This window comes from Pristiophorus japonicus, chromosome 21 (genome assembly GCF_044704955.1).
Source record: "Pristiophorus japonicus isolate sPriJap1 chromosome 21, sPriJap1.hap1, whole genome shotgun sequence".
Lineage (NCBI taxonomy): Eukaryota > Metazoa > Chordata > Chondrichthyes > Pristiophoridae > Pristiophorus > Pristiophorus japonicus.
This window is the reverse complement of record NC_091997.1, coordinates 75,000,250-75,014,399: the sequence shown is the minus strand read 5'-3', so window position 1 is coordinate 75,014,399 and position 14,150 is coordinate 75,000,250. Positions and strand designations below refer to the sequence as shown.

The 14,150-nt window shown below is 46.4% G+C and overlaps 1 protein-coding gene across 1 annotated transcript in view; it reads left to right on the top strand.

Moving 5' to 3' along the window:
- LOC139233720 (potassium/sodium hyperpolarization-activated cyclic nucleotide-gated channel 3-like) overlaps positions 1 to 13,788 on the top strand; it is a 350,402-nt gene extending 336,614 nt beyond the window's left edge. Inside the window, exon 8 of the mRNA XM_070864182.1 lies at positions 12,153 to 13,788. Coding sequence (XP_070720283.1) covers positions 12,153 to 13,690 — 1,538 coding nt within the window. The 3' untranslated portion in view covers positions 13,691 to 13,788. The remainder of the gene's footprint in view (positions 1 to 12,152) is intronic.
- Positions 13,789 to 14,150: the final 362 nt, after the last annotated feature.

Below are 14,150 nucleotides of genomic sequence, written 5' to 3'. Positions count from 1 at the left end.
GTGCGCTACCGGCAGGAGTGGGGCGCTACCAGTCAGTGCCGCCGCTAAACTTACGCGGAATTTCGTGGGAGTCACGCCCGGGCAAAAAGTTGGCGCCCCCTGGGGTCAATAACTGGAGATGCAAACAACCCCAATTTTTCCACCTCGATGTTGGCCTGAGGGGTGCACTGCCCAGCTATGGCACCTTCGTATTTAGAGCAGAGAGAATCTACCAATGATTCTCAAAATCTTACAGAAGGAGGCCACTCAGCCCATCGTGCCTGTGCCGGCTCTTTGAAAGAGCTAACCAATTCATCCCATTCCCCCCCCCCCACCCCCCCCCGCCCTGCTCTTTCCCCATAGCCCTGCCGGCTGTCATTTATCAACCCACATTTTTTTACAACTAACAATTAATTTTGTTCCGGATTATTATCTCCACAATATTCCCTACCACCGCCGTGAGGCTGATTTGCCTGCAGTTACCGGATTTAGCCCTCTCGCCTTGTTAGCAACCTACAGAGCGAATAAATGTATAAAGAAATGCTGATTTGCCTGGGTCAGAGAAGGTTGAATTTCATAAATATTAAACAGCAGCAATCCCATTATTTTCTGTGAAGTGATATTTCTATAATATAATTTTAGAACAACATTCAAAGAGCAGAAAGGGAAGTGCAAAATAGCCTGTTTAATCATCAAGCGATCTGTATTTTTTGAAGCTTTAAGCCAAATTCAATTTATTTTTAATAGGTATATGAGCTAATGATCTAGGTATAATTCAAATCTGGATGTCCACATACATTTACACACAGGCAGAGTTCTTAATGTAACGTCGTCAATATTTTAGACCTCAGGGACATGATAGCCAGTTTGAGTAATTCTTATTCATTCGGACATACTTAAATAACAATCTCGTTCACATTCCGAATATGGGTCAGAGGAAGATTCATTAATATTACCCAGCACCAATCCCTTGTAATCTGTGGAATGATAATCCTTAATATTGTTCTTTCTTATGAAATTTGAGGATATATGTTATGTATTTGTCCCATTTTTCCCAAGCTATTGATCCCTGCTGGAGTGCTATATAAGAACATAACATAAGAAATAGGAGCAGGAGTCGGCCATTTGGTCCCTTGAGCCTGCTCTGCGATTCAATAAGAACACGGCGGATCTGATCTTGGCCTCAACTCCACTTCCCTGCCCGCTCCCTTGACTCCCCCATCGTTCAAAAATCTGTCTATCTCCACCTTAAATATATTCAATGACCCATCCTTCACAGCTCTCTGGGGTAGAGAATTGCAAAGATTCATGACCCTCTGAGAGAAGAAATTCCTTCTTATCTCCGTTTTAAATGGGCGACCCCTTATTCTGAAACTATGCCCCCAGTTCTAGATTTCTCCACAAGGGGAAACATCCTCTGCATCTACCCTGTCAAGCTCCCTCAGAATCTTATACGTTTCAATAAGATCACCTCTCATTCTACTAAACTCCAATGAGCATAGGCCCAATTTGCTCAACCTTTCTTCATCTCAGGAATCAACATAGTGAACCTTCTCTGAACTGCCTCCAATGCAAGTGTATCCTTCCTTAAATAAGGAGAGCAAAACTGTACATAGTACTCCAGGTGTGGGTCTCACCAATGCCCTGTACAGTTGTAGCAAGACTTCCCTACTTTTATACTCCACCCCTCCCCCCACCCCACCCCCCTTGCAAATAAGAACTGTTCCACAGGCACTGATATCCTTTCAGCATCTTACCAAAATGGCCGCTTCTTCATTTGTGAGTCTAGACACCGGGTGTTAGCAGCTGTGGCCATCAAAGCCGGACATGATCTTGGTCTCATTCGATGACCCCACAGACATACATTCCATTAGGAGTCACTGATGAATTATTTTCATCAAGAACCCTGTTTTTCTTTTCCCAACTGTGGCTCAGTGGGTAGCACACTTGCCTCTGAGTCAGAAAATTGTGGGTTCAGGTTCCAACTCCAGAGACTTGAGCACAGAAATCTAGGCTGACACTCCCATCATTCATTGGCAGTCCCTCGAAATCGAGGAAGACTTGCTTCCACTCTAAAAGTCAGTTGTCAGGTGGCTGTACAGTCCGATGTGGGAATTACAGTCTCTGTCACAGGTGGGACAGACAGTGGTTGAAGGAAAGAGTGGGCGGGGAGTCTGGTTTGCCGCACGCTCCTTCCGCTGCCTGCGCTTGGTTTCTGCAAGCTCTTGGCGACGAGACCCGAGGTGCTCAGCGCCCTCCCGGATGCTCTTCCTCCAATTAGGACGGTCTTGGGCCAGGGATTCCCAGGTGTCGGTGGGGATGTTGCATTTTATCAAGGAGGCTTTGAGGGTGTCCTTGAAGCACCTGGGGCTTGCTTGCTTGCCGTGTAGGAGTTCCAAGTAGAGCGATTGCTTAGGGAGTCTCGTTGATACTGACGCTCCGAGTGCAGTGCTGAGAGAGCACTGCACTGTCGGAGCTGGAGTCATTCGGATGTGATGTTAAACCGAGGCCCTGTCTTCCCTCTCAGGTGGACGTAAAAGATCCCACGGCACGATTTTGAAGATGAGCAGGGAAGTTATCCCCGGTGTCCTAGGAAAATATTTATCCCTCAACCTACATAACAAAATGATGATCTGGTCATTATCACATTGCTGTTTGTGGGAGCTAGCTGTGCGCAAATTGGCTGCCGCATTTTCTACATTACAGCAGTGACTACACTCCAAAAAGTATCCGGGTATTATTCCAGTAAATCTATGCTGCATAAACACCGGAATGGACCCATTAGGCCGAATGGCCTGTTTCTATGCTGTTAATGCAATGTAATTCGATGTAGCTTACCTGCTGGGAACATAGGAGTGCTGAATTTATCCAATTGAGTGAATATCATAAAATGACCAAAGAATGGACGTAATCCTGTCTGCTTATGTTACTCAACACTCAGATGAATAGTCTAAATGAAGTTCAAACACAAACCCAATGTGACCTTTCTTACTCAGTGTGGAGAATTTTGGGATTATCGGCTACTTACGAACATGATTACCACATGGTATTAAAATTAGTTAGTTTGTTCTGCAATCTCTACTTAAGCACTTCAGTGCATTTTGCTGTTCTTAAATAATATGCACTTTTAATCTGCACTTAAATATTGTTGGGTAGGAACCAGGGCGCAGATAAATCCCACAGCAAACAGGTTATTAGATAAGATAAGTGGCTCACATTGAAGTGGTTCCTGCATTCAATGTGCATTAGAAATCTTTCCGAATGTATATCACACAGCGGAGCCTTGATATGATCTGCAAAATGTCTCCTTTGAAGGAATTGATTGTTCTTTTAAAGAGAACAGACTAATGGGAGCTGGATTGTAGAGTGAAATACAAGACAATCTAAGACGTGGGTTTGAATCCAACCTGAACACATTCTTCTATTGGCCTGCACAGCACCTGGCCTGAACAATGGGTTGAAAGTAGATGAATGTTCTATTCTCCAACAATAGTGTTTATTTTCTTTTATGAGAATGAAATTAAAAGTAATGTAAGGGTATGGTAATACAGTGATTATGTTACTAGACTAATAATGTAGAGGCCTGGATAAATAATCCCAGAGACATGAGTTAAAATCTCACCATGGCAGCTGGGGAATTTAAATTTAAATATTTTCAACATAAAAGGTGCAACGACCCGGATTGTTGTACAAACCCATCTGGTTCACTAATGTCCTTTAGGGAAGGAAATCTGCCGTCCTAATCCAGGGTCTGGCCTATATGTGTCTCCAGACCCCACAGCAATGTGGTTGACTCTTAAATGCCCTCTGAAATGGCCAATCTGTCGTGTCAAAAAAAACTGCTATGCTGGACTGCAATGGTTCAAGAAGGTGGCTCACCACCACCTTCTCAAGGGCAATTAGGGATGGGCAGTAAGAACATAAGAATGTTAGAAATAGGAAATGGAGTAGTCCATATGACCCCTCGAGCCTGCTCCGCCATTTAATACAATCGTGGCTGATCCGATCATGGACTCAGCTCCACTTCCCTGCCCGCTCCCCATAATCCTTTATTCCCTTATCGGTTAAGAAACTGTCTATCTCTGTCTTAAATTTATTTAATGACTCCCAGCTTCCACAGCTCCCAGGAAATCTTACCGATGCTCATATCCTATGAATGAATAAAAAAATCCAATTGCAGATGTCGAAAAAAAATTTTTAATTTGTTCTTGACGTGTTAGGAGACAATTATTGCCCACTCCCAGTTCCCCAAAAAGTGCGGTGGGTTTTTTGATGAACCGTTGCCGCTTTGTGCAAATGGTGCTGCCGTGATTTTGATCCAGCGACAATGATGAAATGCCGATATAGTTCCATCAGTCAGGGTCTTGGAGGGGACGTTGGAGGTGAATGTTCTCATGAAGGCCTGGAAGAACTTTACATTTATTAATTTTTAAGAGTTGGATTGTCCAAAAGAATGCACTTAATTGGTCTGGAGAGTATCACTATGCATTAACTCTCTCGTTTATAGAACTAAATTTGGCGATCAAAAGTAATGCCTCACTCAGTCCTAAGGGTACCATACAACACATCACTCTGTGAATGTATTTCAAATTTCAAATGTGTTAAGCCCTATCTGTATTGGCCAGTGTGTCCAATGGTATGGCGGCCATCTTGAATACAAAATCGGCTAAAATGCAGAACGTTTTTGTTCTCTGTCAGCAATCTCTTTCTGCTCCTGAAAGGCTATAGTCCGATGGGTGACAGTTGCCCTCAGAGTATCTCACACAAGAGACCACTATTCATTGGCACCAACAGGCTATTCAACAATTGGGCGGGCGGGTGTGGGGTAGCACTCAGAGCGAGGCCCGATGCTGCCCTGACATCACATCTACATGTGGACTTCCAGCAGACATGTAATCGTGGCCATTTCTATTTCCCTCCCTCTTCCCTCCCTTGTGATAAGCAATGGCAAACATTTAAAGATCACATGGATGAACTTCAGCAATTGTACATCCCTGTCTGGAGTAAAAATAAAACGGGGAAGGTGGCTCAATCATGGCTAACAAGGGAAATTAAGGATAGTGTTAAAACCAAGGAAGAGGCATATAAATTGGCTAGAAAAAGCAACAAACCTGAGGACTGGGAGAAATTAAGAATTCAACAGAGGAGGACTAAGGGTTTAATTAAGAGGGGGAAAATAGAGTACAAGAGGAAGCTTGCTGGGAACATAAAAACTGACTGCAAAAGCTTCTATAAATATGTGAAGAGAAAAAGATTAGTGAAGACAAATGTAGGTCCTTTGCAGTCGGATTCAGATGAATTTATAATGGAGACCAAAGAAATGGCAGACCTTTTGAACAAATACTTCGGTTCTGTCTTCACGAAGGAAGACACAAATAACCTTCCGAATGTACTAGGGGACAGTGGGTCTAGTGAGAAGCAGGAATGAAGGATATCCTTATTAGACGGGAAATTGTGTTAGGGAAATTGATGGGATTGAAAGCCGACAAATCCCCGGGGCCTGATAGTCTGCATCCCAGAGTACTTAAGGAAGTGGCCCTAGAAATAGTGGATGCATTAGTGATCATTTTCCGACAGTCTATTGACTCTGGATCAGTTCCTATGGACTGGAGGGTAGCTAATGTAACACCACATTTTAAAAAAGGAGGGAGAGAGAAAACGGGGAATTATAGACCGGTTAGCCTGACATCAATAGTGGGGAAAATGTTGGAATCAATCATTAAGAATGAAATAGCAGCGCATTTGGAAAGCAGTGACAGGATCAGTCCAAGTCAGCATGGATTTATGAAAGGGAAATCATGCTTGACGAATCTTCTGGAATTTTTTGAGGATGTAACGAGCAGAGTGGACAAGGGAGAACCAATGGATGTGGTGTATTTGGACTTTCAAAAGGCTTTTGACAAGGTCCCGCACAAGAGATCGGTGTGCAAAATCAAAGTGCATGGTATTGGGGGTAATGTGCTGACGTGGATAGAGAACTGGTTGGCAGACCAGAAGCAGAGAGTCGGGATAAACGGGTCCTTTTCAGAATGGCAGGCAGTGACTAGTGGAGTGCCGCAGGGCTCAGTGCTGGGATCCCAGCTCTTTACAATATACATTAACGATTTAAATGAAGGAATTGAGTGTAATATCTCCAAGTTTACAGTTGACACTAAACTGGGTGGTGGTGTGAGCTGTGAGGGGGTCACTAAGAGGCTGCAGGGTGACTTGGACAGGTTAGATGAGTGGGAAAATGCATGGCAGATGCAGTATAATGTGGATAAATGCAAGGTTATCCACTTTAATGGCAAAAACACAAAGACAGAATATTATCTGAATGGCGGCAGATTAGGAAAAGGGGAGTTGCAACGAGACCTGGGTGTCATGGTTCATCAGTCATTGAAAGATAGCATGCAGGTACAGCAGGGGTGAAGAAGGCAAATGGTATGTTGGCCTTCATAGTTAGGGGATTTGAGTATAGGAGCAGGGAGGTCTTACTGCAGTTGTACAGGGCCTTAGTGAGGCCTCACCTGGAATATTGTGTTCAGTTTTGGTCTCCTAATCTGAGGAAGGACGTTCTTGCTATTGAGGGAGTGCAGCGAAGGTTCACCAGACTGATTCCAGGAATGGCTGGACTGTCAATATGAGGAGAGACTGGATCGACTGGGCCTTTATTCACTGGAGTTTAGAAGGATGAGAGGGGATCTCATAGAAACGTATAAAATTCTGACGGGACTGGACAGGTTAGATGCGGGAAGAATGTTCCCAATGTTGGGGAAGTCCAGAACCAAGGGACATTGTCTTAGGATAAGGGGTAGACCATTTAGGACTGAGATGAGGAGAAACTTCTTCACTCAGAGAGTTGTTAACCTGTGGAATTTCCTGCTGCAGAGAGTTGCTGATGCCAGTTCATTGGATATATTCAATAGATATAGCCCTTACAGCTAAGGGGATCAAGGGGTATGGAGAGAAAGCAGGAAAGGGTTACTGAGGGGATGATCAGCCATGATCTTATTTAATGGTGGTACAGGCTCGAAGGGCCAAATGGCCTACTCCTGCACCTATTTTCTATGTTTCTATGTTTCAATTGTATCACTGAAGCATACAGTAGTTCTCTTATTACCGCACCAGATGAGACCAGCGAACTGAGCACAGACCAGAGGTCGAAACTTCATGGGGCCGAAATTGCCCTGTTTTATAGCCGTGCGCAATGCCATTATTGCCCGGGGGAGGGAGGTGATAGCACCTCCCGGGAAATTGCCCAGGAGATTTGGAGGGGGGGGGGAGGGGGAGGCGCTGTCCTGGCGTGATTAGCGCCCCGTGATTAGCGCCCCGTGATTAGCGCCCTGTGTCAGTGCACGCCCGGCAATGATACCATCGTCGTGCGTGCTGACCCCTCGGTAGCCCCTGATGCAAAATTGGGCCCGTGCGCCACCTCAAACAAGGCGAAAGCACCGTCTCCGCCGCTCCGTTTCCTTGCAGGGGTGCTCCCAGGGTGGGATGTGCGTCGTGTAATGCAAGTGCCGTGCTCAGGAGCGCAGCGCTACGCGGATATCGCTAATGCACCACGACGCCCCCTCCTCTGCGCATTCTGCAGGACTGGTGGTGGCTGCCACTGGGCCACAGGGGACCCGATCGACCGGGCCAGCAGTCCGACACCCATAACGGAGTGGACTCAGTGTCGCCCTGCCTCCCGGGGAGCGCCCCTCCAAGGATCACGGAGCGCCCGAGACAGCGCTCCCCCTGCTTTGTAGGGCGCATGTGCCCAATTCCGCATCAGGGGCAGGACTTCCGGGCCAGGCGATAAAAGTCCCGGCCCCCGGGAGGTTTGTTAGCCCCTTTGAATTATAACGCTCAAACCAATCGTTGGATCAACACAATAGGGTGAGAAAGAAGCCTGAGAAATGTAACTTTGCTTTCATTTTCTTTTCACCCACTAAATCGCGGGCAGTAAAATCTCTGCGGGGAATAACGGATTAGATAGCATATTGCAACTCCATTAATTAGTAGCATAATGCCTCTTCTACGAGCTAGTAGGATTACTGGAATTCATCCTTTAAGACATGGTAAAAACAGGGAGAGATTTCACATTTACAGCACAACTTAATCTGATTTGGTCTGGCGAATCACCACAATGTTATATTATCACCATATAATGGGTGTGGCAGTCTGACTGGCCAATTAAGCTCTACCAACCTTGCCCAGAGGAGGAGATATCCTCTTTCATTTCATTCCATTTTCTGTCCCTGCCACTTTGTTAATATGAATCTTTCTCAACAGATCCTTGTTCTTCTGGCTAGAATGCTTTGAGTCGCCTACATAGGCCGCAGGAGTTATCTCTACTTCCCTGTAAGAATTCTGCATGTGTAATGACACCATATGGCAGAGTAATGGTTATAGTACTGCAGCTTCTAGTCTATGGTCATGAGTTCATAATCCTACCATGGCGAATTATATTCAATAACTCTTATAACTCAAGAACATTGAATACATTTAAGACAGAGATAGACAGTTTCTTAACCGATAAGGGAATAAGGGGTTATGGGGAGCAGGCAGGGAAGTGGACCTGAGTCTATGATCGGATTAGCCATGGTCGTATTAAATGGCGGAGCAGGCTCGAGGGGCCATATGGCCTACTCCTGCTCCTATTTCTTATGTTCTTATGTTCTCACATACAATTAGGAGCAGGAGTACGCCATTTGGCCCCTCGAGCCTGCTCCGCCATTCAATAAAGTCATGGCTGACCTTTGACAACTCCACTTTCCTGCCTGATCTCCATACCCCTTGATTCCCCTAGATGCCAAAACTCTACCTATCTCAGCCTTGAATATACTCAACGATTCAGCATCCACAGCACTTACGGGAAGAGAATTCCTCTGAGTGAAGAAATTCATCCGCATCTCAGTCTTAAATGGCAGACCCCTTATCCTCACTATGCACCTTAGTTCGAGACTCTCCAGCCAGGGGGAAACAACCTCTCAGCATCCACCCTGTCAATCCCCCTCAGTATCTTACATGTTTTAATGAGATTACCTTTCTTCTAAACTTCAGAAAATATAGGCCCGATCTACTCAATCAATTTGTGGGGTGACACCAGAAAGAAATGACCATTAAAGCTGCTGTTTTATTATAATATTGTCAAATGTTTGACTGATAGACTTCAGAGAAAGGGAACTTACTGTCACCGCTACCTGGTTTAACCTATGTGTGGTTGTTATATTCTCTGACGTGTCAGGGAAATGAAGCAATAAACGCAGACCTGTCAGCTTCGCCTACAGCTATTTTGAGTAAACAAATAAAGCCGAGTGCCCTCTTATTAAACATAAGAACATAAGAAATAGGAACAGAAGTAGGCCATACGGCCCCTCGAGCCTGCTCCACCATTTAATAAGATCATGGCTGATCTGATCATGGACTCAGCTCCACTTCCCCGCCAACTCCCCATAATCCCTTATCCCCTTATCGCTCAAGAAACTGCATATTTCTGTCTTAAATTTATTCAATGTCCCGGCTTCCACAGTTCTCTGAGGCAGCGAATTCCACAGATTTACAACTCTCTGAGAGAAGAAATTTCTCCTCATCTCAGTTTTAAATGGGTGGCCCCTTATTCTAAGATCATGCCCTCTAGTTCTAGTCTCCCCCACTAGTGGAAACATCCTCTCTGCATCCACTTTGTCAAGCCTCCTCATAATCTTATACGTTTCGATAAGATCAGCTCTGATTATTCTGAATTCCAAAGAGTAGAGGCCCAACCTACTCAACCTTTCCTCATAAGTCAACCCCCTCATCTCCGGAATCAACCTAGTGAACCTTCTCTGAACTGGCTCCAATGCAAGTATATCCTTTCGTAAATATGGAAACCAAAACTACACGCAGTATTCCAGGTGTGGCCTCACCAATACCCTGTATAGCTGTAGCAAGACTTCCCTGCTTTTATACTCCATCCCCTTTGCAATAAAGGCCAAGATTCCACTTTCTGTACCTGCATACTAACGTTTTGTGTTTCATACACAAGTACCCCCAGGTCCCGCTGTACTGCAGCACTTTGCAATCTTTCTCCATTTAAATAATAATTTGCTCTTCGATTTTTTTTCTGCCAAAGTGCATGACCTCACACTTTCCAACATTATACTCCATCTGCCAAATTTTTGCCCACTCACTTAACCTGTCTATGTCCTTATGCAGATTTTTTGTGTCCTCCTCACACATTGCTTTTATCATCAGCAAACTTGGCTATGTTACACTCAGTCCCTTCTTCCATATAGATTGTAAATAGTTGGGGTCCCAGCACTGATCCCTGCGGCATCCCACTAGTTACTGGTTGCCAACCAGAGAATGAACCATTTATCCCTACTCTCTGTTTTCTGTTAGTTAGCCAATCCTCTATCCATGCTAATATATTACCCCCAACCCCATGAACTTTTATCTAGTGCAGTAACCTTTTATGTGTCACTTTGTCAAATGCCTTCTGGAAGTCTAAATACACTACATCCACTGGTTCCCCTTTATCCACTCTCATCGTTACATCCTCAAAGAATTCCAGCAAATTTGTCAAAACATGACTTCCCCTTCATAAATCCATGCTGATTCTGCCTGTCTGAATTTTGCTTTTCCAAATGTCCTGCTACTGCTTCTTTAACAATGGACTCCAACATCTTCCCAACCACAGATGTTAGGCTAACCAGTCTATAGTTTCCTGCTTTTTGTCTGCCTTCTTTTTTAACGGGACACTAGAACACACAAATTAACAAAAACTTTAAGCAAACCTGAAACGATCAAATTAAAATTTGATTGTCGGTGGTCATGATGATACACTCCAGTCCCTCCGGTGCTCATCTCATGCGGAAGGCCGCGAGCATACCGATGGACACCGCAAGCTCCATCTCCAGGGACACACCCTGGCGTGATCGCAGCCGCGGAAGAGAGGCAGGAGGTCGGGCTGAACGACCCCCTTGACCGCCCGCTGCCTGGACCGGTTAATGGCCCCCTTGGCCAGGCCCAGGAGCAGTCCTCCCACCTGCCCACTCCCCTCCACACTGGATGTAGCTTTACCTACATCTCAGGAACAAAAAGAAGCCCTTGGTCATATGGGGCTAAATTATTTGAAAATGGAACTCAGGTTTGCAACCCCTAATCCATCACACTATGATATGAGCCAATTGCTATTGTGGAGATCTATTCCAGCCGTTTAATTAACTGATGGAATTGAACTCATTGACTACTTTAGAACTGACATTTTAATTACAGTATGGTGAGATTACGCACTATAGATAACTATAGTGATATTTATCATACGACTTAATCATATCCTCGCAATAGTCTGACAAATTACTCACAATATTGTTTCTTCACGATTTATCTTTGTCCTGTATGTCCTGTGCCACATGGACTGCGCAATTTCATGAGAGACGATCGCACTAAAGTACCCATCATCTTTCTTTTCTGAGTCTATGCAGTGAATATCGGCAGGATATTCAATCATAGAGGTGTTACAGCCAAGCCCACTCCCATCTTCTGCAAATGCAGAGGTCACTGGACAGCAATCGGGAGTGGATCTGTGGACGATCTCTTCGCTCCTGTGTAGCCGCAGGCACTGAGCCAGTCCCACAGTGCACCTGCGGCAAGTTCGGACCAAGATTAGCTCCCTCGGCACAGGCCTGGTGCCAACCCTCTGACCTTGTCAGTACCAGCACGGAACGCTGCCGTGCTTTTAAATCTGACTAAGATGACTGCATAGAGTCATAGAAATTTACAGCACAGCATGAGGCCATTCAGCCCATCGTATCAGGGCCGGCCGACAAAGAGCTATCCAGCCTAATCCTACTTTCCAGCTCTTGGTCCGTAGCCCTGTGGGTTAGGGCACTTCAAGTGCACATCCAAGTATTTTTTAAATGAGATGAGGGTTTCGGCCTCTACCACCCTTTCAGGCAGTGAGTTCCAGGCACCCCACCACCCTCTGAGTGAAAACATTTCTCCTCAAACCCCCTCTAATCCTCCTACCACTATTACAGTAAAGCTTAAACTCACTTATTAAGTATTGAATCTGCTTCCACCAGCCTTTCAGGCGGTGCGTTCCAGATCACAACAACTCGCTGCGTAAAAAAGAATTCCCTTCATCTTTGCCTCTTTGGTCAGTCACCTTGATTTTGCCAATTAACAAACGATCTTCTAACATGTTCCCTCTGTTTCTGCAGGCAAGAAGAACTCTATTTTGCTCCACAAGGTGCAGCATGACCTGAGCTCTGGTGCCTTGAACTATCAGGAGAACGAGATCATACAGCAGATTGTGCAACACGACAGGGACATGGCACAGAACATCCAGAGACCGGTGCCCACGGTGTCCACGCCAGCCCCGGTCATCTGGACACCGCTGGTTCAAGCCCCGCTCCAAGCGGCGGCAGCCACCACCTCGGTGGCCATCGCACTCACACATCATCACCCACGCCTCCCTGGAGGGATGTTCCAGCCCCCGGTGTCCATCCTGGGCTCCCTGGGCCAGCCGTCCAGCCAGACGCCCAGGCAGCTGAAGAGGGTACAGTATTCTGCTCCAGCCACGGGGCCCTCGTCGGTGGGTTCTCCGTCCAGCACACCGTCTCAAGCACCGACTCCCTGTGCAGAATCGCCCACAGCCTCCAGCGGTTTGAATCAGCTGCAGCAACTCACAACCGGCTCCCCCGCTGCTGTCCACCCAGCTCCAACTTTGGCTGCTTTAAGCCAGGCGCAGCAATCCCGGGCCAGCTCGCCTTCGTCCAGCCTGGGGCAACTCCAGCAGTTTTTGAGCAGCTCCCCCGCTCTGGGATCGTCCTCCCCCATCTTCACCCAGCTCCACCAGCCTTCGTCCAGCCCCGCCGCCAGTGGCTTCAGCCAATTCCAATCGGCCTCGAAGTCGCCCCAGGTGAACACTGGCCACCTCCACTTCCCAGCCAGTGAGCAGTCGGCTGGCCTGAAGCATTTTCCACAGATGCCATCCAGCTCCCCCTCTGCGAGCCTCAGCCAGCTCCATCAGCCTAGCATCAGTCCCCCCTCCTCCAGTTTCAGCCACCTTCCTCAAGGCAGCTCCGGCTCCCCGTCGGCACACTTCCAAATGCCACCGAGTGGATTGGGACAGCAGCCCAGCTCCGTGGTCCAAATTCAGCCCGAGAAGCCCAGCTACCCGTTGCTTGCCATGCCCCCGCTACAACATTCAGCCGCCGCTTCTCTGTGCTACGCCCCTTGTGCCCCGAGTCCTCCCGTGCAAAGCCCAGTGACCAAAAGAACATTTCAGTGCGGTCCGCCTGATGTCTCGGGCTCCCATACTTCTCTCCTGATGCCACAGACCCCGACGGCGCTGCAACAGATCATAACTCTCAAAAATACGCAGCCACTGCCCGTCGGACGTCTCACAGACCTGAAGATGATTTCCACTTCTCAGCCATCCTTGCCCCAAGAGTTGGCCCAGGCAATGCACCGGAGCAGCCCTTCTTCCTCAGTCAGAGAATCTGTGGGCAGCTCGACAACGTTTTCTAGACCCGGACGCTTAAGCAAACCGTGCCACTCCATCCCTGAGTGTATGACTCTACCTCGGCAGGTGTCCTCCAGCTCTTTATCTCAACCCCAAGGACAAGTACTTGGAGCATCTGCTGCTACTGTCCCAGCTCCATTACCCAAAGAGGAAACTGTTCCTCGGAAAGGATCAATCGGCTTTGGTTCTGATTTGGAACCTGCCCGACCCAAGCTCCCTTCCAACTTGTGAGGTTATATGAGGACCGAGCAAGTCGCAAGTAATCAAGTTTATTACATATAACTCTCTTTACTTCTGTATAACTGTGATTTTTTTTTAGATAACCAGTTATTCTAGAGCTATAGTTTTGTGTCACATTATTTTATAAATTTTTCATACAAAGGGAATGGATAATCGATAAACTGTGTACACTGCTGCAGATAAACAAAGTATGGTCTCTTCCGCAGGACTAGAATTAATAGCAGAATGACGTGGGACACTAAAATGTAATTTCTTTTTGTTAAGAAAAACATATTGAATGACTCTTGAAGCTTTATTAAAGGTCAGAAATAATTTAGCACCAACAAATGGTTCAGTGATGTATTCAGGGTCAGGACGGGAGTAGGGTGACGTTGAACTGAAGTGCACCATCAGATATACATGAGAGGCAGAAACCTCTGCTCTCGGATATTTGGAGCTTTCAAAATGTTCT